Source organism: Biomphalaria glabrata, chromosome 5 (assembly GCF_947242115.1).
Source record: "Biomphalaria glabrata chromosome 5, xgBioGlab47.1, whole genome shotgun sequence".
Classification (NCBI taxonomy): domain Eukaryota; kingdom Metazoa; phylum Mollusca; class Gastropoda; family Planorbidae; genus Biomphalaria; species Biomphalaria glabrata.
The window spans coordinates 53,182,448-53,209,906 of NC_074715.1; the positions used below are offsets into that span (position 1 = coordinate 53,182,448).

General features: G+C 37.9%; 1 protein-coding gene across 2 annotated transcripts in view; it reads left to right on the forward strand.

Moving 5' to 3' along the window:
- The first annotated feature begins 281 nt into the window (after nucleotides 1-281).
- LOC106051815 (amiloride-sensitive sodium channel subunit beta-like) overlaps nucleotides 282-27,459 on the forward strand; it is a 44,798-nt gene continuing 17,620 nt past the window's right edge. Inside the window, exons 1-7 of one of the 2 annotated variants that reach the window (XM_056031214.1) lie at nucleotides 282-403; nucleotides 16,430-16,641; nucleotides 21,107-21,221; nucleotides 22,242-22,336; nucleotides 24,625-24,706; nucleotides 25,919-26,019; nucleotides 26,890-26,967. In XM_056031214.1, coding sequence (XP_055887189.1) covers nucleotides 16,472-16,641; nucleotides 21,107-21,221; nucleotides 22,242-22,336; nucleotides 24,625-24,706; nucleotides 25,919-26,019; nucleotides 26,890-26,967 — 641 coding nt within the window. In that variant the 5' untranslated portion in view covers nucleotides 282-403; nucleotides 16,430-16,471. Of the gene's footprint in view, nucleotides 404-484; nucleotides 710-16,429; nucleotides 16,642-21,106; nucleotides 21,222-22,241; nucleotides 22,337-24,624; nucleotides 24,707-25,918; nucleotides 26,020-26,889; nucleotides 26,968-27,459 lie in introns of those variants that run through there. The other variant, XM_056031213.1, reaches the window with a different exon arrangement.

Genomic DNA, 27,459 nt, shown 5'->3' on the forward strand with positions numbered 1-27,459 from the left:
CATATTTTATTTACCAGACAGACAGACAGACAGACAGAGTGAGCTGATAAGCTTTGTAAAAAAAAAAAAAGCCCCATAGAATCAAGCCTCTTAGGCTTTGCTATCCACTGTGGGAAAAAACGTTTAGAGGTGCCGGATATGACCCGCGGGACGCAGTTTGGATATCACTGGCTTTATTCTATTCAGTCTTACAGCTACGCGACACACCTTCCGTAGAATTGGGTGGCACCGCTTCCCCCCCCCCACCCCTCCCCATCTCGTACTTTCTCCCTCCTTTCCATATAGTAGCACACCTCGATGTCGTCACGCCTGGATTCACACCCACCATATTTCAACGGAAATTCACACCGTCTGAGCCAATCAAAGGATTATCTACAATTCCTCTTTCCACTCGATACAAAAGGTAAACCTTTTTTTTTCAAATTTATGAAAGCTGTGACGAATTAATTTACATTTTTAATTGTATGTGTAGATCGATAATTTCCAATCAGTTACGGGCAATGTCTCCCGACATCGAACACTCTCGCCCTCTCCTCTCTCGCTAGCCTGCTGTGTACCGAGCCACTCATTGACCCCCACTAGGTTTAACTAGCTCTTTGGTGCTTGAGATTTTATAGTGGAATTAAGACTAATTTTTTACCCCGAGAGCCTCACTGCAGATATTAATTCCTGGATATATTTGCATATTTTTTAAAATCCTAAAATGAAGGTAAAACATTAACGGTATATTAGATATTTATAATGGCTCATACGTTTGTTGTTTTGTTTTGTTTTGGGACTATATAGGGCCAACATTTCCAAAACACGAGTCACGTGCTGCACCATTACTATAATAAGAATACTAAGAAGAAGAAGAAGAAGAAGAAAAATTATAAGAAGAAGAAGAAAAATTATAATAATAAGAAGAAAAATTATAAGAAGAAGAAGAAAAATTATAATAATAAGAAGAAAAATTATAAGAAGAAGAAGAAAAATTATAAGAAGAAGAAGAAAAAGAAGAATAATAATAAGTAGGATAATAATAATAATAAGAAGAAGAAGAAGAAGAAGTAGAAGAAGAAGAAGAAGAAGAAGAAGAAGAAGAAGAAGAAGAAGAAGAAGAAGAAGAAGAAGAAGAAATACAAAATCATTGAATTGAATAAAGGAGATATCTTTGGTTTTTATTACACACTGTCGTCAGAGGTTTAGATTGACCGCATATGGCCCGCGGGTGGTAGTTAAGTCATCACCGAGATAGTCTATAGATGATTAGGGGGTGCATAAGCATAATTAGAATTTAAATGGCTCTAAGCTGTTTGATATCATTATAAGTCCAGGTGTTGTATGCATGAGCTAAACATTTCTTGGGGGTTTTAAGCTATAGCAAGCTTCGCGTATAGGCAAATCCGGCCTGCGGGGTGCATTCGTAAAGTGGCGAATTGTTTAAAAGCTATTTATGTGAGTAAATTTGTGTATATATATAGTTCGTCCATCGTGGTTCGATGATGGCCACTTTGTCATCCAGGGGGCTGAGGGCTATGCACTGGGGTTTTATGCCTCCTCATGTGGCTGGTGAGACCTATGTGAGCCCGGAATGTTCGGCTGCATACTGGGCAGGTTATTCCAACTGGAGCTAGTGTCATTGGCCTTGCTTTTCTTCTTTGGCGTTTTTCTTCTGCCAGCGTTGTTCTCTTTTCCTCAGCAGCCTGTGCGCCAGTTTTCACAGCGCGACGCCATGATACTCTGTCATGTGCCTCTGTCTCCCAGGTGCCTGGGTCTATGCTGAACGCCTTCAGAGAAGCTTTGAGGGTGTCCCTGAAGCGCTTTCTTTGACCACCTTGCGAGAGCTTTCCTTCGCTTAGACAGAAAATGTGTGTATTGTATTGTATTATCGCTTAGACAGAAAATGTGTGTATTGTATTATATTGTGTATTGTTTAACACCGTAATCTTTCTTCATTTTGAGACCGAAATTCTGATATGTAACATACGTTTTTGTTAAGTAGACATATCTGTTTGACCGGCACCTTCGACATAGTCACGGCGGTCACGGTTTGACATCCTCTCTTTCCCCCTTTAAAAAAAAATAAATGCCTAATTACTAATAACACGCTTTATGAAATTTTTGTCTTTATATGTAAAATGGTATATGTAGTTAATTCATGATAAAAGTAATAAGGGCACCACTGCTGACTATTTCGTAATGTTTTTATATCTACCAAGTTCATGTACGTTTGCTCTTGTCAACGGGTCTTGGAAGTTTGGCTGCTTATTTCTATGCTCGGTCCGGAAAGTAGCTCCGGCTCCGGCCGAATATTCGGCCATTTTTACTACCCGGCCGGATATTCAGCACCGTAAGAATATCACTGCAGGATAGTTGGCTGGATAGTAAAACTAGATTTTGTACCTTTATTTCAATAAATATTTTTTAAGTGGACGTCGTTATGGAATGTATTAAAGTTTATATTTAACTCTTTCTCTCCTAATTCACGATGCCAATGTTCGGTTTTAGCCATTAAACTAAATCGATTTTTGGATTTATAAACTATAATTTGTGTTGTGTAAAAAAAGGCTGCCTTCTCCTACATATCGATACCAAATATAACATTTTCTGAAAACAAACAAAAACGTTATTGAAATTTATTCATAACAGGATAGTGAAATACTCATGAACAAAATGAATAATGCTATCGTTACGAGGAAAATAATTACGGAGAGAAAGAGTTAAAAACAAAATAATGTGTTTAAAAATATATGAATATGCACCGAACATCTTTTATTACGAGGAAATGAAACTTTACATTACAAATGCGCATTACATATTTATCAAAAAATGGCTGGCACATTTTTCAATTTGTTTGTATTGACCTTTGAGTGGGTTAGTTAACATGTTAACATATGATATTTCTTGACTATATCACACTGACTAGACATCTGCCTAGCTGTGTAGATATATCTCCAGAGGTAGAGTTGAGCAACTCCCACCCCCCTTTTATTTGTTTAGTCCCTTACACTGATCTCGTTGATAGACAGGTGACCACAAGTCAAAGTTATGCATGACTGAATGCATGACGCGTAGGACGTAACCATCTTCTTCGTCTGTATTATATAAGATAAGATAAGTACGAGGGACGTAGGTTTAATGTCAGCCTATTGACACTCTCTAGAGGTCACACCTTACGAGGGAACTGAGTTTGTTTCAAGGCAGTAAATATTAATTAAGGGGGTTACACTTCAAGCCACACCCCTAAATGTGTCACCGGGTAATGAGTTTATTTAGTAGGAGAAAAATCTCTAATACGGACTGGACCATATTCGAACTTCAAAAAATGCTTACTTGGAGACAAATCGCAATTATGAGGCTTTGCTACCTAACACCTACATGAGTGACCTTTTGCTACACAAACCGTGATATTTCATTGCCCAGTAAGCCAGAAACTAATTTTCATGTTGGTAAAAGTGCAAGACTCAGATTTGTGTAAATTATCGTAAAAGACACTGAACAGGACTATATTTAAAAGGGAGAGCTAAACACCTCAAACTCCTTATTTGTTAAGTCCTTGACACTGACTTTATTGATAGACATTGACCATTTTTTAAAGCCAGAATAGTTAAACGCAACATATTGCAAAGACAGCATACTAAACTCACTGAACTGTAAATAAATATTAGTGTTGAATTACTTTTTCCACAAGTGTCAACTTCTCATCATACTACAGCGTTATGTGTCTTTATTTCAAAACGATATTCTTAACAATTTGGGAGTGTCAAGTAACTCGTCGTTAGGCCTACGATATGTACTTAGCCACTATGTATGAGGCCTCAAACGCCAGGGGAGGAAGCGGTTTGTGGCCCACAAAATACGAGCCTGATGGCCAGTTCATGGTCTGAAATATATGCACGCATACATCTACACACTATACAAACCAGAATGCATTCAACATTTAGGAGCTTGAAAATTAGTATGTCTAGGAGATTATCTCACACTAAAACTATACATGTTAGTTTGTAATATCTGTTAATACATGCTGCTCAACTTTTATTCATCTACGAGTAATAGAGTTTTTAAAAAACTTGAAAAAAAAAGTTAAATAAAAAATAACATAGGAAGGCTATTAAGAAGTTTTACAAAACGCTCAATATAAAGCTATTTACTAGACACGTAGGTACGGTGCTAATCTATGTCTAAATATCTTATTTTACTATTTGGCTCCAACGAATAAAAACAAAATGCCATTCGGTGCATCCCTAGTTATTTCAAATACTCATTTAGTCCATCTTGCTTTCTTTCAGCTGGCACTATTCCATGTTATTAATATCAAAATGTTTTCTTAAACCTCTTAATATGCCAGGTTGTATACATTATCTTTTGAAAAGTCAGTTAACTTACTATATAGCTTTAGAACAGCAGATATGAGCGTAATAGTGCTGTCCTAGGAGTTAATGTTTTTACCATGATCTCATCTGTGGCTAGACTTTCGTCTTGGGGGTTCTGTGACAGATGGTGTAAACAAATCCCTTCACATTATCTGGTCTGCAGCTGTTCTAGGCAGGATATCAAGATAGAGACCTGTACATTTTTATACATTGTACAGCTAAATTATCTGTTTTGAAAAAGAGTGGTCTATATGGAAATTATGGGGATGGCTGCCTGGTCGTGCGGTTTGCGCACTGGACTGTCGTTCAGATTTATCTATGGTCCCAATTCAAACCCTGCCCGCTCCCATCCCCCGTCGTCCTGCGGGAGGTTTGGACTAGGAAGTAAACTATCTTCAACTCTGAAGGAACATCCGAAACATGTAAAACATTTTACAAAAAATATATAATATAATGACTATAGCGTAGAAAGGCGAATCACTACGATAATGACTATATATACATATATACTTTTTTTGTAATGACTATAGCGTACAAAGAGGAATTAGTACGATAGTGACCAGGGTCTGTGGGGACGCCCATGTTCTGCTTTTATTTATTAAATTAAAAAAACAAAATTCGAATTCATTTGTTTCATTTAATAACTTTCGTATGTTCACTGAGAAATAAACATCATTATTGCTACAACCTTGCTAGCGTGCCGACACTGACAGTGCTCACCAGCACACCGCTCAACACGAGGAATAGACTCGTAGAACTTAAGACTCAGACTGCTTGTGACTTGATAAGCTGATGACCATGTCTCACTGTGTATTTTATAACTGTAAATAGAAACATTGTCTATTATTACGTCCTTTCGTTGGGTTCTTGCTTTACATGTATTATAGTATTATAATTATTATTCGGGTGGGCAGGAAATCGGGACAGCTACTACCGTGACGACATACCAAGCGCATCCTACAAAATATCCAGCCACCCGTTAAATCTTTGAAAGAAAAAAAAATGCGGTAAAGAAGAACTGGAATGTGTAGGTTCAACATTCTAAACAGTTCTGCTGCATAATTTCTATAGGAAAATTGTTAAAATTCCTAGGCTTGTAATACTTTAAGGTTAAACGCGACTGTTTATAGCAATATCTTGGGGCAGTTCAGTATGCCTAGTTTGCTTACACTAAAAAAAATAAAATTGACGTAAATTGTTGGTAGTCTGCTAAATGACGTGACTTGTTGGTAGTCTGCTAAAGGACGTGACTTGTTGGTAGTCTGCTAAATGACGTGAATTGTTGGTAGTCTGCTAAATGACGTGACTTGTTGGTAGTCTGCTAAATGACGTGACTTGTTGGTAGTCTGCTAAATGACGTGACTTGTTGGTAGTCTGCTAAAGGACGTGACTTGTTGGTAGTCTGCTAAATGACGTGACTTGTTGGTAGTCTGCTAAATGACGTGACTTGTTGGTAGTCTGCTACATGACGTGACTTGTTGGTAGTCTGCTAAATGACGTGACTTGTTGGTAGTCTTCTAAATGACGTGACTTGTTGGTAGTCTGCTAAATGACGTGACTTGTTGGTAGTCTGCTAAATGACGTGACTTGTTGGTAGTCTGCTAAATGACGTGACTTGTTGGTAGTCTTCTAAATGACGTGAATTGTTGGTAGTCTGCTAAATGACGTGAATTGTTGGAAGTCTGTTAAATGACGTGACTTGTTGGTAGTCTGCTAAATGACGTGACTTGTTGGTAGTCTTCTAAATGACGTGAATTGTTGGTAGTCTGCTAAATGACGTGACTTGTTGGTAGTCTCCTAAATGACGTGACTTGTTGGTAGTCTGCTAAATGACGTGACTTGTTGGTAGTCTGCTAAATGACGTGACTTGTTGGTAGTCTTCTAAATGACGTGAATTGTTGGTAGTCTGCTAAATGACGTGACTTGTTGGTAGTCTCCTAAATGACGTGACTTGTTGGTAGTCTGCTAAATGACGTGACTTGTTGGTAGTCTCCTAAATGACGTGACTTGTTGGTAGTCTGCTAAATGACGTGACTTGTTGGTAGTCTTCTAAATGACGTGACTTGTTGGTAGTCTGCTAAATGACGTGACTTGTTGGTAGTCTCCTAAATGACGTGACTTGTTGGTAATCTGCTAAATGACGTGACTTGTTGACAGTCTGCTAAATGACGTGACTAGGTACTAGTCTGCTGAATGTCAGATGAAATAAACCAGAGAGGTAATCAATCGACACCGTTCAGTATTGAACTAGTGACTGGATTCTTGGTGTGGAGTGGATCGATCCCCAATAGGGTCAATTGTTTGAATAATCAATGCAAATAACAATTGAAAAATTGCAAGTATTTATTTTGAGACAATTGGGTAACGTGCTAAACACGGTCTTTCCCTTCAGTGTTGGTGGTACTCTATCAGCCATTACTACTCACACAAACTAAATAGACCCCTCCCCTCTCTCTCTCTCTTTTTCACGCACACACTCTATCTCGCTTCCTCTCTCTTTCGCCCCTCTTACTCTCTCTTTCTCTTTCTCTCACTATCTTTTTTTTCACTCTCTCTCTCTCTCTCTTTCTCTATCTCTCTCTTTCTTTCTCTCTCACTCTTTCTTTCTCTCTCTCTCTTTCTCTATCTCTCTTTTCTCTCTCATTCTCACTCTTTTTCTCTCCCTTTCTCCCTCCCTTTTCTCTCTCTCTTTTTTCTCTCTCTTTCTTTTCCTCTTTTCTCTCACAGCCAATTTCTCTTTTTTTCGTCGTTCGGTTGTATTCTCTCTCTCTCCAGACCTTCCCCCTCTCTTTTCGCTCACTCTCTTATATCTCTGTTCATCTTCCTTTCTCTTTCGTTCTCTTACTCTGACCCATTTCTCTTCTCTGCCCTTGTGCCCTCTGACTAGGCGGTAGTCTGCTAAATGACGTGACTTGTTGGTAGTCTGCTAAATGACGTGACTTGTTGGTAGTCTGCTAAATGACGTGACTTGTTGGTAGTCTGCTAAATGACGTGACTTGTTGGTAGTCTGCTAAATGACGTGACTTGTTAGAAGTCTGCTAAATGACGTGACTTGTTGGTAGTCTGCTAAATGACGTGACTTGTTGGTAGTCTGCTAAATGACGTGACTTGTTGGTAGTCTGCTAAATGACTTGACTTGTTAGAAGTCTGCTAAATGACGTGACTTGTTAGAAGTCTGCTAAATGACGTGACTTGTTGGTAGTCTGCTAAATGACGTGACTTGTTGGTAGTCTGCTAAATGACGTGACTTGTTGGTAGTCTGCTAAATGACGTGACTTGTTAGAAGTCTGCTAAATGACGTGACTTGTTAGAAGTCTGCTAAATGACGTGACTTGTTAGAAGTCTGCTAAATGACGTGACTTGTTAGAAGTCTGCTAAATGACGTGACTTGTTAGAAGTCTGCTAAATGACGTGACTTGTTAGAAGTCTGCTAAATGACGTGACTTGTTGGTAGTCTGCTAAATGACGTGACTTGTTGGTAGTCTGCTAAATGACGTGACTTGTTGGTAGTCTGCTAAATGACGTGACTTGTTGGTAATCTGCTAAATGACGTGACTTGTTAGAAGTCTGCTAAATGACGTGACTTGTTAGAAGTCTGCTAAATGACGTGACTTGTTGGTAGTCTGCTAAATGACGTGACTTGTTAGAAGTCTGCTAATTGACGTGACTTGTTGGTAGTCTGCTAAATGACGTGACTTGTTGGTAGTCTGCTAAATGACGTGACTTTTAGGCAGCCTGCTAATTGACGTGACTTGTTGGTAGTCTGCTAATTGACGTGACTTGTTGGTAGTCTGCTAAATGACGTGACTTGTTGGTAGTCTGCTAAATGACGTGACTTGTTGGTAGTCTGCTAAATGACGTGACTTGTTGGTAGTCTGCTAAATGACGTGACTTGTTGGTAGTCTGCTAAATGACGTGACTTTTAGGCAGCCTGCTAATTGACGCATATCCCTATTATCTTTCTCTTATACACACTCTCTTTCTCTCTCTCTTTCTTTTTCTCCCTCTCTTTCCCTTCAACTTCCCTTCTCCCAACATCTCTCTCACTCCACATTTCTCTCTTTCTCCTCCTATTCTTTCTTTCTCTTATACCTCCCAGATCATGTATCCCTCTTTCGACATTAGCTTCGGCAAGCATTCCCATTTTGTATTTATCATTTAGGCACGGGCGCCAGCAGCCACGGGGCCACGTAAAACTGCAAATAACGGTAAGACCGAAAATTAACACACGCCAATGTGACGTACATACTCAACGGAACACTTTTATGGTGTCACGCTTTGTGCACAAAGGTAATCACGTTCTTGACGTGACATTTCTCTGATTACATTACTGAAAGTCTTGTTCGTCTTAGTATTGACTTCATCTATTTGTCATTGCCTTCCATGTCAACTTGATGCTAAACTCCAATTAGCTTATTATTGATTGTATCTGATCCTTTGCTGCGTTAATGGGCAGACAATGGCTTTTAGCTATTGTTTAAAATAGTAATAACGGTTTTGTTTCCATTTATCGAGCTTTGATCTTAAGCTGTTACATCCAATAACCATTAGCTTGTGTAGAGTAATCTGCTAATTTATTATAGTAAAAAAAAGTAAAGTTCCCCTTTCAGACCTTGTGGTCATCTGTTTCTGTGGCCTACGGTTAACGAGGGTGTCATGTGGCCAGCACAACGACCAACCGTCTTTACTTTTCCCTAACTAATGTCAGGTACCCCATTAGAGCTGGGTGGACTCAGAGGCGCCCGAAGATGGGCGAAATTAAAAATCCAAGTCTTCACCAGGATTCGAACCCCGGTCCCCGGTTCGGAAGCCAAGCGTTTTACCGCTCAGCCACCGCGCCTCCTTTACTTTTACTTTTTAATATATTATAGGGCTATTATAGTTGATATGACATAGCTTATGTAAATCTACTTTTACTGTTTTGCGGTCTATGTCGATGAGATGGTGTCAAGAGACCTTACAGATATCTTCGTGGCACTGGGTATTCCGTACATTATCTTATCTTATCTTATAATATACAGACGTGACATAAAAAAAAAGAATCACGTCCTACGCGTCATACATCTAGTCATACTTGTTAAACAATGACTTAAATTCAGCCAGGTCACTGGTTTTCCTGGCTAGCTCAGGCAACCCATTCCATGCTCTAATAGCACTAGGGAAGAAGGAGTATTTGTACACATTTGTCCTAGCATAAGGAATGAGGAATGTGCCTTTATCTTTGTGTCTTTCTGAGTATTTTACTAGATTTTGTTTTTGTATAAGAACATTGTGAGTATTTAGAGGAAAACTTTGTTTCTTTTTTTTTTAGAGAGATTAATTTACGTGGTGGCCTACTAGTTAATTATTCCAGTAGTTGGTGACACCGAGACGTGTCGTTAGAGAAGCCCTGAACACTGACCTGAAACGTCACAACCTGTGGGCAGTTTACACCAATAGCTCGTTGCGTCGCCTATTTGAAGCCTTCTATTACGATCGGTCTCAGAATATTGCCGTTAATTGGAGGAGGAATAGGAAGAACTTATGACCAGCAGTAGGTAGTGACCAGTAGGTAGTGGCCAGTAGGTAGTGACCAGTAGGTAGTGACAAGTAGGTAGTGGCCAGTAGGTAGTGACCAGTAGGTAGTGACCGATAGTTAGCGGCCACTAGGTAGTGGCCAGTAGGTAGTGACCAGTAGGTAGTGACCAGTAGGTAGTGGCCAGTAGGTAGTGACTAGTAGGTATTGACCAGTAGGTAGTGGCCAGTAGGTAGTGATCAGTAGGTAGTGACCAGTAGGTAGTGACCAGTAGGTAGTGGCCAGTAGGTAGTGGCCAGCAGATAGTGACCAGTAGGTAGTGACCAATAGGTAGTGACCAGTAGGTGCTACAGAACAAGACCTACATACATGCTTTAGGGTAGTAGTATCGGCTCTTTAATTTAGTGTACAACTGGAGATTTCTTCTGGAAGTCGCGGGTTAAACATTTGATATCAAAAGGTAAGAAAAAAATACAGGCTTTGACATCGGGAAAAAAAATTGTAAAATGTTTGTAAATTGCTTTACATGTTTCGGATGTTCCTGGAGAGTTGAAGATCTTTTACTTCCTAGTCCAAACCTCCCGCAGGACGACAGGGGGTGGGCAGGATTTGAACCCAGGACCATCGATAAGTCTGAACGACAGTCAAGTGTGCAAACTGCACGACCACTCAGCCAGTTGTATTGAACATCGGCAGACAACGGTATTGACTATGTTGTTTGTGGCGAAAACAATTAGGTCACTGCTAAGACTGCGCAGTCACGGAAAACACTATTCTTATGAATGTTGGGGACCATAGATATAAATTGCATTAAGTGTACAGAGAGAGAGAGAGAGGGAATGGGCTACAACTTTCTATAAAACTCCCAACAAGTTCAGCAATAGGCAGCTCTGCAGTGACGCAGCGATATACAGTGCTAAACTAACGTAGCAGTGGGGATTTCTGAAAGAACGTAGCAGTTGGCTAGTTCTGAATCGGCGTAGCAGTAGGTAGTACTAAATGGACCTCATTCACCAATCGTAAACAAACAACATTTAGCCACGTGATAATATTGATAAAACAATGAAAATTACGTATCACGTGACAGCCTTTATGAATGGCGTAATTTGTACAGAAGATATAGAGAACCAGGTGGCAAAACGGTGTTTGTTTACGATTGGTGAATGAGGTCCATTGACGTAGCAGTGAGCAGTTCTTATATCCTAGCAATTAGCAGTTCAGAAGTTGCGTAGCAGTGGTCATTACTGAACGGACGAAGCACTGGCATTTAACCCTTGGGAGACCAAAAAAAAAACATTACTAGAGATTTTGACCTATAGGACTATTCTTTGAGAAACATTGGCACCTAACAACGTAATGCGTACAGCACGCAAACCATGCTCACTGAATCTCACTTTGTTTAGCTCTCTTGTAAGTCTAACCTCTTTGATCCCATTTAAGTAATTGCTTCCTTCTCAAAAGCACCAATCAATCCATATTTACATATTTACAGACATTAATCTATAAAACGGCGGCTTGGAGAAAACAAAAACACTTTTGAATTACATTTTGGTAATATCTCTCTCTCTCCCTCTCTCCATCTCTCTCCCTCCCTCGCTCCCTCCCTCTCTCTCCCTCTCTCTCTCCCTCTCTCTTCTTCCCTCTCTCTCTCTCCCTCCCTCTCTCCCTCTCTCTTTCCCTCTCTCTCTATCTCCCTCTCTCTCCCCCTCCCTCCGTCTCTCCCTGTCTCCCTCCCTCCCTTTCTCTCTCTCTCCCTCCCTCCCTCTCTCTCCCTCTAACCCTCTCTCCCTCTCTCTCTCTCCACATACGTTCACCTATTGAGTCAGCTGTATTGAAATTATTAACGCGCTGAAAGCCACAACCACGTGACATTGTTGCAATATGTATTTGATGCATGACTTCGATTTCCCCTTACTTCTACCTATAAAACTCTGTTCATTAATTGAATGTTCTTTGCATATTAAAATCGCCGTGTTATTGCCCCCGAGAGCTATCAATAAAGTCACAGCTGTTAAATGGTTTACGTATTTACCTTACCATCTCTATTCATTGATACACTGCGTCATACCGATGCGCTATTGCGCCAACAACTAGATCGACTCTGTCTTTCTGTAAAATAAAATTTTAAAGTATTTTAATCTTCCAGTACATTGAAAGTTGTGGAACGCCCTTAAATATTTATTTTCTAATCGTGACGATTTAATAGACGTTGATTTTTTGTAAAGCGATTTCGAAATTATTTTGGGAATGTTTTTAAAGGCTTCTCAAAATTCTATTTTAAATGCGCTCATCGGCATTTCAAGGATAGTTATTTCAGAATTGTGTCTGAATTCACTCTTATGTTTGTTTGTAAAATGTTTGACATGTTTCGGATGCTCCTTCAGAGTTGAAGATAGTTTACTTCCTAGTTCAAACCTCCCGCAGGACGACGGAGGATGGGAGCGGGCAGGATTTGAACCCGGGACCATCGCTAAATCCGAACGACAGTCCAGCGCGCAAACCGCACGACCAGGCAGCCATCTTAGGAACGGAAACGTCTATACCAACAGCACCTGTTTCTAATACCATGTATAATACAATCTGTAAATCTAACGCCACATTTAAGACCGTTTGTAATACCATGTATAAAACAATCTGTAGATCTAACGCCACATTTAAGACCGTTTCTAATACCATGTATAAAACAATCTGTAAATCTAACGCCACATTTAAGACCGTTTCTAATACCATGTATAAAACAATCTGTAAATCTAACGCCACATTTAAGACCGTTTCTAATACCACGTCCAATACCATCTCTAATATCACACATATCATATATAATATATCTAACATCATCTCTTATGATACATATCATATATGATATATCTAACATCATCTCTTATGATACATATCATATATGATATATCTAACATCATCTCTTATGATACATATCATATATGATAAATCTAACATCATCTCTTATGATACATATCATATATAATATATCTAACATCATCTCTTATGATACATATCATATATGATATATCTAACATCATCTCTTATGATACACATCATATATGATATATCTAACAATCAATCTTACATTTGCATGTCAAAATGTGTGTTATTAAGCCTTTAGCCACATCTAGTAAAGTAATACGTTCCCCTTTCAGACTTTGTAGTAGATGATGTCAAGGTCATCTGTTTCTTTTGTTAACGAGGGTGTCACGTGGCCAGCACAACGACCACCCGCCTTTACTTTTCCCCCCAACTAATGTCAGGTACCAATCAGAGCTGGGTGGACTCAGTGGCGCCCAAGGATGTCGAAATTAAAAATCTCAGTCTGCACCAAGATTCAAACCCGGGACCTCCGGGTTGGAAGCCAAGCGCTTTACCCCTCAGCCACCATCTATATACCTAGGGACTATGACTAGGATGATGGACTGTCAGATGTTTTACATGCTTCCGTTGTTCCTTCAGTGTTTAAGATAATCTACTTCCTAGTACAAACCTCCCGCAGGATTATGTGGGATGGCAGCGGGCAGCGTTTGAACCCGGGACCATCGCGACGACCGAACGATAGTTCAGCGTGCATATCGCACGACCAGGCAGACATCATGTATGGTGTGACGCTTGGCTACCTAGAAGAGCGGTGTTGTATTTGATTTAGCAACTTGTAGCAGAGGATACCCCAGTGCCAAACTGGTTCACAAGAGAGTGAACCATTATGCTCTGAGCACGCCATAAGCTTTTTAAGGAAACCTTAGAATTTGTGCTATTCAATTTTAGCTTTGTCACCATAGGAATCCTTGGGCCTTAGGCACCAAAGTTACACAATTAAAGTCGCTTAAAGCAAGAAAAATGGAGTAAATTTGTCTTTTGAATATAATTTTAATGACATTTAAAGGCTGTAGATATTTGTGAATAACAATTAAGTTATTTCGTTTTGAAGAGGGCTCTCAAACGTTTTGAAAAATTTCTTTCAGCTCACTCTGTCTGTCTGTCTGGTAAAAAGACTGAACATGTTATTTCGCCCAAACCCAATCTCAGATCAAGTGGAATATTTCACAATTATTAATTGGCGTATAAAATACACAAATCAATAAAAAAAAAAAAATTAGTCAATTATTTTACTGGTTATTAATAATTTTGTTTCATATCGACAAAGGAAATTAATACTTTAAGTGTAACCTTAAATATTTGTAAACATTATTTCTCCCATAGCCATTCTCGAATCAGGTTGAAACTTAAAATAATTATTTATTGTATTTAGCTAAACATTAATCAATTCAAAAATTAACCTATTTGTCAATTAATTATTGGTAATTAATTATTTTGTTTGAAATTGAAAAAGGGAAATAAATTCTGCAAATAGTTATAAGTACAGAGTTCTTTCTCTTACATAAGCTTTTTTTTTTAAAGGATTATTTTTTTTTTTAATATTTCGCTTGTTGTTCAAATCAGTGTCCAGTTGTCCAGTTAATACATATGCAAAAGCAGTGTATCCCAGAGAGTTCTCGTGGACTGTAATTTCATTCCCACCATCACTCGCCATTCATGGTTTAAAATTACTTATGAGATGCCGAATAGACAAACGGTTCACGGATAACTGGTTTACCCATAATAAGTTCAACCTACAAAATAATTAACGGGACAAATAGCCTACTTAAGAAGTGGTTCACCCGACAAATGGTTCACCCAACAAATGGTTCACTCGACAAATGGTTCACACGACCAATAGTTTACATGACAAATGGCTTACACGACAAAAGCTTCACCACGACAAATGGCTCACACGATAAATTGTTCACTCGACAAATGGCTAACTGACTTCAGCAGATAAATTTAAAATATTTGGGATGTTGATAATTAACGGCCGAATAAAAATGATTTTCTATATGTATTTAGCAATAAACATTGTTGGCTGATTTACTGCTACCATAAAACTATTTTACTAGAAAACAAAATATAGTTTGTTCTTATTTTGTAATTTGACTCGTCTGGGTAGGGATAAGCATAATGTCAACCATAAGATTTTGTATTAGAAAATACATTCGTCTTTACAATAAATTTTTATTAAATGAAAGTTGAAAATGCGGTTTTTTTTTTATCGCGCGTATGATTGGCACCCCAAAATGACAATTTTATCTATTTTCAGGAGATTTTTATGAGTTTTCATGAGATTTACAAACTTTTTTGTCTTTTTTGCAAATGCAAGAGATTACAGGGAAGCCACTCAAAACCTGTTACTATATATAATTTATAATGTTTTAAATGTAATAATTTACACCTAGAATTAGCGCCGGGTCTATGAAAGTGCGGGGCCCACTGCAACAGCATAGGTTGGCAGTGGCCTAAGTCCGGCCCTGTGCATACGCGAAGGGAAGGGAACGCAATCTGAAATCATTAGCTGCCCCCAAGTGAGCCATGGTGAACTTTATGGTCACGTGGCAATGCAGTTTGTGTCCAATACATACAAATGTCGCCCTGGTCACGTGACTTTCGTAACGTTTCCATCACGATACTGGTAAAATTTTAATCAGTCGATTCTAATGACTCGGTAAAGAGGTCCTGCACGGTAGATCTAAGTCTTGGATTACCTCTTGTCTGTGGTTGAAATGAAATAAAGAGTTGCATAGATTCACGGTTCAATGTGTTGTTGATCTTTAAATAAGCAACTAAGACGCATGCCAGCAAATATCGACATGGCTATAGTAAATTGTGTTTCCTATTTCAGTAAAGTAGATCTAGCCATTTAGTTAGCATTGCCCTTTCGTTGTAAATAATTAGTTGATGTATTGTGCTTGTATTATCTCATACTTTAGAATACTAGCTAATGTAACGGATCTGTTTTAATTCTTCAAATACTTCAGATCGATAGTGTTTATTCTGTGTCTTTGCAAAATGAATTTAGCTTTCAAAATTATTTAACTTTTAAGTTCTGTAAAAAAACAGTTTTACCGGGTCCTGTGTCTTCCCCTTCGTAAGGTCAATCTTACTTTATCATTTACACTTTTGCATACATATTGAAGACTACTTGCAGGCATCACATTTCTTTTTGCTATTCAGGCATTCTTTTTATAAGCATTTACCTGTTCTATTTCTAATTTCAAAAGGATAAACCTCCATGTTTGCTACAGTTTTTATTTTCAAAGATCTAGCTTTTAGAGGTATTTAATCATCTTTCCGTAAGAACTGAGAATATTTAAAAAGCATAAATCAACAAAACTGCTACATATTTTTTGCATATTGTATATTATTCCGTAGCGCGGTGGCTGAGCGGTAAAGCGCTTGACTTCTGATATGGGAGTCCCGGGCTCGAATCCTGGTGAAGTCTTGGTTTTTAATTTCAGGATCCTTGGGCGCATATGAGTCCATCCAGCTCTAATGGGTACCTGACATTAGTTGGGGAAAAAGTAAAGGCGGTTGGTCGTTGTGCTGGTGCCATGACATCCTCGTTACTGTAGGCTGTAGAATCAGATTACCTTTACATTATCTGCCCTATAGACCACAGGGGAAGTGTATTCTCTTTTCCATATATCGTTCTATTATATTTTTTTATTTTTGGTATGTACAGGTGACACCTGTTGAAGAGTTTACTAAACCGCCTAAAGAAGAGATGACCAAAGTGAAGAAGCCGAAGTTTCGTAAAATATTCTCAAGATACGCAGATATTGCCTCATTGAATGGAGTGGCTATAATAAAGGACTCCAAGTCTCCAATAGTCAAAGCAATATGGGCATTTCTCTTGTTGGCAGCTATAGGGGCTATGATATATCATCTTTACAGGTAAGATCAGTTAGATCTGTACGGCTAATTATTATGTTTTCCTTTATGTGTTTCGGATGTTCCTTCAGGATTAAAGACTATTTCAACCTAGTCCGAAAACTCCCTCAGAATGATAGCAGGCAGGGTTTGAACCTGGGGTTACAGAGATGAAAGCCCAGTCCGCATACCACACGACCAGGAAGCCATCCCTAATATTACGCCATCGCTCATGCGCCTTACGATTTGCTGAGGCATATCTCATACATGCCTCACAGTCTGTTAAGCCATCTTCTAAACGCCTCTTAGTTTGTTGAACCATCTCCTAAAAACCTCAAAAGTCTATTAAGCCTTAAAACTTTTTTTTGGATTAGTTTGTCAGTTAAGCTCTGGTGTTTGTGTTTGTAATGTTATCACAGCGCCTTGAGCCTACATTTTGTTTGTTAACAGCGCTTTATAAATAAAATTATTATTATTATTATTATTATTAAGCCATCTACTGAGCGCCTCACAGTTTGTTAAGCCATCTCCTAAATGCCTCACACTTTTTTAAAGCCAACACCTTAACGCCTCACAGTTTGTTAAGCCATCTCCTAAATGCCTCACACTTTTTTAAAGCCAACACCTTAACGCCTCACAGTTTGTTAAGCCATCTCCTAAATGCCTCACACTTTTTAAAGCCAACACCTTAACGCCTCACAGTTTGTTAAGCCATCTCCTAAATGCCTCACACTTTTTAAAGCCAACACCTTAACGCCTCACAGTTTGTTAAGCCATCTCCTAAATGCCTCACACTTTTTTAAAGCCAACACCTTAACGCCTCACAGTTTGTTAAGCCATCTCCTAAATGCCTCACACTTTTTAAAGCCAACACCTTAACGCCTCACAGTTTGTTAAGCCATCTCCTAAATGCCTCACACTTTTTAAAGCCAACACCTTAACGCCTCACAGTTTGTTAAGCCATCTCCTAAATGCCTCACACTTTTTAAAGCCAACACCTTAACGCCTCACAGTTTGTTAAGCCATCTCCTAAATGCCTCACACTTTTTAAAGCCAACACCTTAACGCCTCACAGTTTGTTAAGCCATCTCCTAAATGCCTCACACTTTTTTAAAGCCAACACCTTAACGCCTCACAGTTTGTTAAGCCATCTCCTAAATGCCTCACACTTTTTAAAGCCAACACCTTAACGCCTCACAGTTTGTTAAGCCATCTCCTAAATGCCTCACACTTTTTAAAGCCAACACCTTAACGCCTCACAGTTTGTTAAGCCATCTCCTAAATGCCTCACACTTTTTAAAGCCAACACCTTAACGCCTCACAGTTTGTTAAGCCATCTCCTAAATGCCTCACACTTTTTAAAGCCAACACCTTAACGCCTCACAGTTTGTTAAGCCATCTCCTAAATGCCTCACACTTTTTAAAGCCAACACCTTAACGCCTCACAGTTTGTTAAGCCATCTCCTAAATGCCTCACACTTTTTAAAGCCAACACCTTAACGCCTCACAGTTTGTTAAGCTAGCTCCTTAACTCCTCACAGTTAGGTTTTGGTTTTGTCTCTCAGGAACCTTAAAATTGACCTCACTGTTTGTGTGTGTGTGTGTGTGTGTGAGAGAGAGAGAGAGAGAGAGAGAGAGAGTCGGTGTTATTCAATATTCTACTGTACATGCAGACTAAGAGTTAAGAAAAAAAACAACTGGATGGCTGCCTGTTCGTGGGTATGCGCGCTAGAGTGTCGTTCAGTCGTCTCGATGATTCTGGGTTCATACCCGGCCCGCTGCCATTCTCCGTCGTTCTGCGGGAGGTTTTGACTAAGAAGTAAATTATCTTCAACTCTAAACAACATCCGAAACATGTAAAACAAACATTTTACAAGTTGCTTGAAGTCAATCATTTATTTGCCAGTTTCTCTTTTTGTAACCCTTAAACATGGATGACTGAAAAGTCATATGGTATAATCTTCGGACTGTACTAATATTGGTTTCGAGTTCGAATCCTACCGCTGCCACCCTGCCCGTTTTCACTTGTGCTTCTCACTAGCTTTTATCTTTCATCTTTGGCTGCGTAGAATGTGTGGAGCCAATGGACCTCATTCACCAAAAACGTACGGTCATGTGATTATATCGATAAAACAGCGAAAAAAAAATATCACGTGATAACCATTGTTGAGTAAAATTAGGTCGCAATTTGTATAGAAGAGATAGGGAAACATGTATCCTAATATTGTTTATTTTTTGTTTTTTTTTACGATTGGTGAATGAGGTCAATTGAAGAAAAATAAAACCTGCATATTTCTTAGAATAGGCTTTTGTAAGAATTGAAGAATTGTTATAACTTAGCCAAATAACCTCAGCGAAAGGATTTTAAATTGACACATTTCATCATCAGTAAGAAACTAGAGTCAAACTAATAACACCTCAAGCGTCCTTGTTTTCCTTCTCTTCTCTATTGTGTCTCATGGTAAACAATTTCGCACCTAATGACAGTGTTTGTTTGTTTTACATTTTTCGGATGTTCCTTCAAAGTTGAAGATAGTTTACTTCCTAGTCCAAACCTCCCGCAGGACGACGGGTGATGGGAGCGGGCAGGGTTTGAACCCTGGACCATCGATAAATCTGAACGACAGTCCAGCGCGCAAACCGCACGACAAGGCAGTGTGCAATGCAGGCTCATAACATGGTCATGAACAGTAAGTTCGTTTTGGTGATTCCGAAGAGTTTAGTGTCCGCTTTTTTTAACCTGGAATGCCTCTGTGGCGGACATTGTGGCTCACCTGTGTCATGTTAGTCTGGGGGGACGTGACATCGGGACGCCTCCTCGCGGTGGTGTACCGTGTCGAAACTTGATTTTTAAATCAGTTATCAACATAGAGTTTTCAAAAGCCGTGAAGCGTAACTCAGGTTCCTATGACACGCCAGGACTTGTCCTTGCTCAATAGATTGAATAGAATGTGCATTCTTTCAAAACTCTCTATACAAACTTTTCTATTCTGAAGAACAGTCTTCAAAGAGGTTAAAATAGAGATATATAGTTTAGTGTGAGAGAAAAAATAAACAGAAAAACAACTTCGATACGTAAATACTAAGCCTGTTGCTGGTTTCAATTCAAATATATAAAGAAAATATAGAAATAGATCTAGTAGCCTTGAAGGTCAAAAACTGGTTACAGCGCTAAATTTAATTTGATAGTAATATGCACATTTCAAACAAAGCTAACATTTGCTTCAATGGTTTCTAATGTACGAATCTGAATTCCGGTTTAGCTAAAACTAATTCACTTTTCCCTCTCTTAGTCTTTTGAACCGTTAGGGCACTATTCAGGATCTGCTGACCACTTGTCTCCGTTCCTCTTTGTCGTATGCCAGGAATAGAGTCTTTTTCATGGCATTGCTAAAATAGATGGTTTTAAATCATACCATAACCGATTTTTTTTTTCTACATGTAGGCCTATCGTTGGCTGCCTGCAGTTGAATACGACTAAGTCTCATATCGTTAGTTGAGCCGAGACCAGTCGTTATAGAAATCCTGAACTGCGACGTCACAACCTATGGGCAGTTTAGTCAGGACCTGTAAAGTGACAACAAGCTATTGTGCTTTGTGTCGAAACGAATAAAGATGTTTAATTGTTAATTTATTGTTAAATTGTCTCAAAAGATTATAAAGCGGCGATGTAACCCGTGCCATGCGTTTTGGGAAAATTTGTATGGCCCTAAAGGTGAGAAAATGTTGGCCACCACTGGCCTAAAGTAGCCGAAATAACTATCGTACCATCTGAGTAAATAAATTTCTCTGAGCAGTTTCTATGAACTATGAGACTTTCGTTTGTTAAGTAGTGAAGACAATAACATCCTGGCTCGAAGTTCCGAATTAGATTCATGAGCTCATTTCAGAATTAGATTCTTTAGTTCATTTTAGAATTAGATGCTATTATTTATTTTAAAATAAGATTCATTAGTTCATTTTAGAATAAGATTAATTAAATCACTTAATAATTAGATTCATTAGTTCTTTTAAGAATTAAATCCGTTACTTCACATTAGAATAACATTCATTAGTTCATTTCAGAATAAGAATAATTATTTTACTTTAGAATTAGTTCAATTTAGAATTAGATTTATTAGCTCAGTTTAGAATAAGATTCATTAGTTCAGTTTAGAATTAGATTCAATTGTTCAGTTTAGAACTAGATTCATTAGTTCAGTTTAGAATAAGATTCATTAGTTCAATTTAGAATAAAATTAATTAGTTTAATTTAGAATAAGATTCATTAGTTCAGTTTAGAATAAGATTCATTAGTTCAGTTTAGAATAAGATTCATTAGCTCAGTTTAGAATTAGATTCATTAGTTCAGTTTAGAATTAGATTCATTAGTTCAGTTTAGAATTAGATTCATTAGTTCAGTTTAGAATTAGATTCATTAGTTCAGTTTAGAATTAGATTCATTAGTTCAGTTTAGAATTAGATTCATTAGTTCAGTTTATGTTCACAGCTTGTTCACGAAATTTTTCCAGTACGAGAAGCACGCCGAGATTGACATGTCATTCAGCAACCTGCCCTTCCCCGCTGTCACCATATGTAACGCCAACATTATGAGGTTTTCAAAAGTAAGTTATACTTGAAGATTAGATAAGATCATTTTTTATGGGTCCAATCCAATGGAAATTCAGTTTGACTACAATTGACCACCTCAGCGTAACTACTGTACTGAATATGTATTGAATTTTGATCTTCTGTTTCAACGTCGGAGGTGCCACGGGTACTTTTAACAGACCGGACGTTGCAAAGTGTGAGTCCGTATTAAAGACATTTAAACAACAGCATGCAGAAACATTCAGTAAAGTAAAGTTCCCCTTTCAGATGATGTAAAGGTCATCCGTTTCTGTGGCCAAGGATTAACGGGGGGTGTCATGTTACCAGCACAACGACCAACCGCTTTTACTTTTTTCCCGACTAATGTCCGGTACCCATTAGAGCTGAGTGGACTGGACTCAGAGGCGCCCAAAGATCCCGAAATTAAAGATCCCAGTCTTCACCAGGATTCTAACCCGGGACCCCTTTTGGAGGAAACATACTCAATGTTTTTCTTTTCTATATTAGTCCTTGTTTCGTTTTTACAACGCCTTATTTCAACTCTGTCTGTCTGTCTGTCTGTCTAGTAAAAAAGTTTGTTTACGCTATTTCTCCCACATCCTATTTCGGATCAAGTGGAAACTATTCGCAATTATTTCTATTACCTGATATAAGAATCAATTAAAAACAAGGTTACAAAGACAGTTTGTGTGAAATACAAGCTCAAAATCGGCCCCCGAAGTGGTAAACGTATAGTCTTCACCAGGATTCGAACACGGGACTTTCAGTTCCAAGTGCTTTACCCCTTTTCCACAACTGGTGCTGACAAGTGATAGGATCATAGCATATTGGTAAAGCTAAAAGCAAGAAACATCAGTAAACTGAAACAATTTGGAAAAAATATTTACAATCTGACAGATTGATTATTTGTAGTCTAGATCTAATACAAATGTAATTACTTGACTGATACAAACTAATTGATACAATTGCATTTCGTTTAAAGTTTTTTTTTCTTTTTAATTATTTTATGTTTTACTTTTTTTTTTTTTTTTCAGCAAGACTTGGCTTCAGCTGAAATTCAGGATTTGGTGGAGAAAGTCAGCACAAGCTACAAGCAAATTGTAGACGCGAACGATTATAATTCTATAAGGTATTTATATTATGATTAACAACAGGTGTAACATATCATATCATATATCATGGCGTCGATGATTTCACTAATCTGAGATATTAAAATGCTATTAACCGAAGGTGTAAATGATTCTACTGAACTCAAGTACTGAAAATAGCAATAATAGTATGAAATACCCTTGCTCTTCTATTGCTAATTAAGTTTTTAGAACCAAGTGACCGAGCCTTACTCGGTGGAATGATTTGTTTCCCGAGCTCATTTCGGAAACGTTCGTGTGTCTATTTATAGGAAACGAGAGCGGAAATTCTTTTTTTAGATTTAAAAGCCAAAATTAATTTTACGAAAATGAAACATTTTTATAACATATATAACGGCCGACCTTGAGTTTTTCCTATGTGGCCAATGAGCTGAGATTTTTTTTTTCATTTATTTACACATACCATAAAATTTTAAAGAAAATAGTAGTTTTCGAAATAAAATATATAACAAGACTAGCATATAGAGATGTCTGCAAGCGATACCTGAGAAGCACAGGCATCAAAGAAAGAATGGGGGAGACAATAGACAAGACAGAGTGCATGGAGACGGACTGTGCGTGCTGGCACGATTATCGCTGAAAGCAAAAGAAATAAAGCTGCATCAGTCAAGAGATAGAAAAAAAAAAAAGCTGCCCTATCAGCTAGCCGAACTGTGGTAAAATCTGCCGCTCCAGAATTGGCTTGATTAGCCACACCAGATTATGCCCGCTTCAAGACGAAACCAAAAACCAGTGACTCACCTGGGAGCATCAATCGCCTTCCGAGACAGAATAAGCCATGTTATATACATATATAAATACAACACTACTTGCTTAAGAGCATACGATTTAGTTTCTAAATAATTACTATCACTAGCCTGACTTGTGTATTAAAAATTAAAAGGATTTCGTAAGGTTCATACCACACATGTGTGTATGAAATAATTCAAAACTAAAGTCACGACCTACCAAAGTGATATTCAATGTCATAAACACCCGTACACATCTCATTTTTTTCACTTTCGTAGTCCCCTTGGAAGTCTTTGCAGACCCCTGGGAGTCTATATAGACCACTTTGGGAATCACTGCCTTAGAGAGTAAATTCAACAGAAAACTGCGGACTAACATCAAGGTGGATGCCTTATCGTGCGGTGTACGCGCAGGACAGTCGTTCGGACGTCTTGATGGTTGGGGTTCAAACCCTGACGGCTGACACTCCTCGTCGTCCTGAAGGAGGTTTGGACTAGGAAGTAAATTATCTTCAACTCTGAAGGAACATCCGAAGGTTGTCACACATTTTACAACAAACGACAATGTAAGAACTGCGAAGAGTCGAAAGCTGAGCTGGTTTGGTCATATTGTAAGACATGACTCACAGTCAAATCAGCCTTCCTGATACAGTGGAAAGATCGCAAAGCAAGGGACGCCCAACCAACATGCAAGAAAGGCCTCTCTCGATGTATCATGTCAAGGACAGCTGCTGACCGGGAAGAGTTGAGGGACTCGGTCTCGAAACAACCGTTACAGCACCTCTACGAGGGTCAGGGGATGATAGTGATGGTTTCGTGGAAAATCCTGACTTCTGCCAATTTACTTTTAGAAAATAATTGCGAGTAATGTCCCCTAAGTGTAAACCCATAGACATAAATAAATATAGACTGGCCGATTAAAGAGTTTTATGAAACGAAAATTTGTGACTTGCAATTTTGTATACTTTATTATACAGCATTTATGAACAGTATAAACGCTAAGTATTCATATCTATTTCAGCCATAACCTATATAAGTATTACATTATTTTCACTAGTGTTTTTTTTAAATCTCTAAGAATGAAGATCATGAAAATTTTCATAATTCGGAAATCCGAATACAATAGATATACATGTTTTCAAGTTACATGAAGTAACTTCCTTCGGCCAGTCTATATTTATTTATGTCTATGTGTAAACCATATGGTGTAAACATATAGCTATTTTCATAAAGGTAAAGTTCCCCTTTCAAACCTCAAGGTTATAGGGCAGATGACATAAAAGTCATCTGTTTCTGTGGCCTACGGTTAACGAGGGTATCATGTGGCCAGGACAACGACCAACCGGTCGGAAAGCAATTAGTGACTTCCTCCAACCACTGGTGGAAATTTTATCACACTGTATGTGTTGAAGGCAAATCAATCATCTTGGACAGTACATAAACATATCATCTTTGAATTGGTCATTTTAATGTTGCAATGTTTTCACCTTCCTTTCCTAGAGATTGTACAATCAAACATGAAACATTTTTCTTTGTTTCAGTGACTTTGACTCGGCCTTGGACTTTCTAGACAACTCTTCACAATATGAAGATCAGGAATATTTTTACGATGATTACCCCACGGTAAAAGTTCACTTCCTGTTTTCTACGTTTGAAATGTACTAGTTAATTTTTGAACCCGTCCGAAATAGGGTTTAAAAACAATGTTGTTACGTCTACTCCCTTCAATAAAGTCGTCAAATGAATTTTATTTATAAAAATTTTACTGCACAACTTGTCTTTAATATCTGATTTTCACACTTTCCGTATTTTGTAAGATAAGATGGTATTAGAACTAGGTGCATCAATGTCTATGAACCCTCGTTAACTCTCTCGTGTTAATAAAGACATTTTTAGTCTAACTAGCCTATTGTGGCATAATGGAATTTTTTTTCCTTTGACGTCATATGGATTGAATTCTTTAAATGAAATGCTAGAAAACTCTTATAAACCATCGTCAGCTTATTTGATAATATTGCAATGTTATAAAATACTAGAACTAATATACTATTTCTAAATTTAATGTTGCTTTCAGTCTATTGGTAGATTATCTAGACTTTTTTTGTACTTAAATCTTATTTAAATTACATCTAAATTATTCTAAATTTAGATTATAAATCTAGATCTAGTAGATATAGATCTTAAGAGTGCTAAATCATACCTCATTCCAGTTCTATTTAAATAAAAATGCCAATAGCTCTGTTTGTAAATGTACTGGGACATTGACTAGACGGTGCAGAAGTACAAGCTCGATACCTGTTCTTTTTTGTTTTTGCTTCTTTTAATTACAAATCAATGCCAAAAGATTATCTAAAATCGCCTGACATATTGTACATATCCGGTAGTTGTCATTCCGTAATGTGTAATTAATCTCTTTATCAATAATAGGCTATTAGTTTGTTATAAGGTTAACAGCAATGCCTGGTCGTGCGTTTAGCGTGCTGAACTGATTCACATTTTATTTCACTCTTTCTTAAAAGTTCTAAAAATAGAATGATCGCAAAGAATTTCTGCTCCATTTTTTGATGTCCAGCTCCGGAATAAGGGTAAATTGCTTTAGTATTCTAAAAACTAATTATCACAAGTAATTGTAATTATGGACAATTTTGTTTTTCACTTTCGATTGGGATAAATAAAAATGAGCGAATAAAAACATTAGATGGTTTCTATGTTTCTATGCCTACTGCCTTACACCCATTTTTAAACTTATATTTAAAAAGGGACTCGAGTTCATGGTATGTTGTATCGTTCTCACATACAGCAAAGTTCTGCAACGAACTATATTTTTTTTTCTAGGTAGATGATTCTGTGACACAGAGTGAAGACGATGAAGTAGATGCTTCCATATTCTCCAAAGCTGAGTCGCAGTTCCAGGAATTATTTAGTCAGATGGACGTGTGAGTAACAAATATTTTCCCTTCTTTTTGTGTGAGAATGTGTGAGTTTAAGTGTGTGTGAGTGACTTGTATGTATGTTTGTGGCTGTGAATGATTAAGTGTGTGATGTGGATGTAAGCAAAAAACAAAGTTCGATCAGTCTGCTGAAATTGGGGCATCAGTCCATATTTTTTGTTTGACTCTCGATGAAGACCGTGGTTTTGAATTTCAGGATTGTTATGGCGCCACCTCTATTGGGTACCTAACTTTAGTTGGGGGAAGTAACGGCGGTTGGTCGTTGGGCTGGTCACATGACATCCTGCTCGTTAACCATTGGACAAAGAAACAGATGACCTTTAAATCATCTGGCCTATAGCCTGGTCTGAAAGGTGAACTTCTTTCTTCTCACAGCTGCATCGTGCCTCGAGTAAGTCTTAGTAAGTACTGTACATCTCTCTTGTGAGGGTACAATGTACTTATCTAGTCTAGGTGTGTGTCCTTTAAAATAATTTCAACAATTCTTCATTTTACTATGGCTCCTTCTGTCTCGGAAGACAATGGATTCTCCCAGATAAGTCACTGGCTTTGGTTACGTCTTGAGATGGGGCAGAATCTGGAGTGACTGATCAAGCCAATTCTGGAACGTCAGAAATTGCCACAGTTCGTGCATGTGTATGTATCTGTCCTAGGGTTAGCTCCCTCTGCAAGCTCAGCGTATAGGATGTATTTAGGGATTCTTCCATCTGGCATGCGAGTGACATGACCGAGCCAGCGTAGTCTTCTCTGTTTAAGCTTATAATAAAAGTTTGTTTTAATCGCTTTTATATTTCGCATCTTTCATGCTTATTATATGCCTAACTAAATTCAGTATGATTATCTATCATATTACAGAGAGACGCAAAGAAAAGTTGGACATACACTGGAAGATCTAATAGTACAATGTACGATAGGACGTAAGCCGTGTCGCAAGTAGGTCTTAATTTGTCATTCTTTTACGCATAGACTTATATATTATATCTAGACTGAAAACCGGAAACAAATTCTTATCCGCGATTGATCGATTCACAGACCTATATATATATATAGATTTTTATGTACGTAAACTCTTTTTCAAGCTGTAAGGGAAGTCGCTCCAAATCTAGACAAATCAGTCTTTTCTGTCTTAGAAAAGTAATGATCTTTAGTCTTCAAAGTTTAGAAATAATGGAAAATCATTTCTCTGATTTTCTTTATAATGGGATATTAATTAATCACAGAACTATATATTCACGCATCCGATTTCCACTTAATTAATGTTTTGTTTTTAAAATTAGGTTCATTAGCATTTAAAATCTCCACACACACACACAAACAATTAATGGAGTGTACAAGTTCCAGATTAGCTTTGATTTAAAAGATATGCTTCATAGATTTTACTCTACAATAGTATAAATTATTTTTTAATATCATTATATTATTATA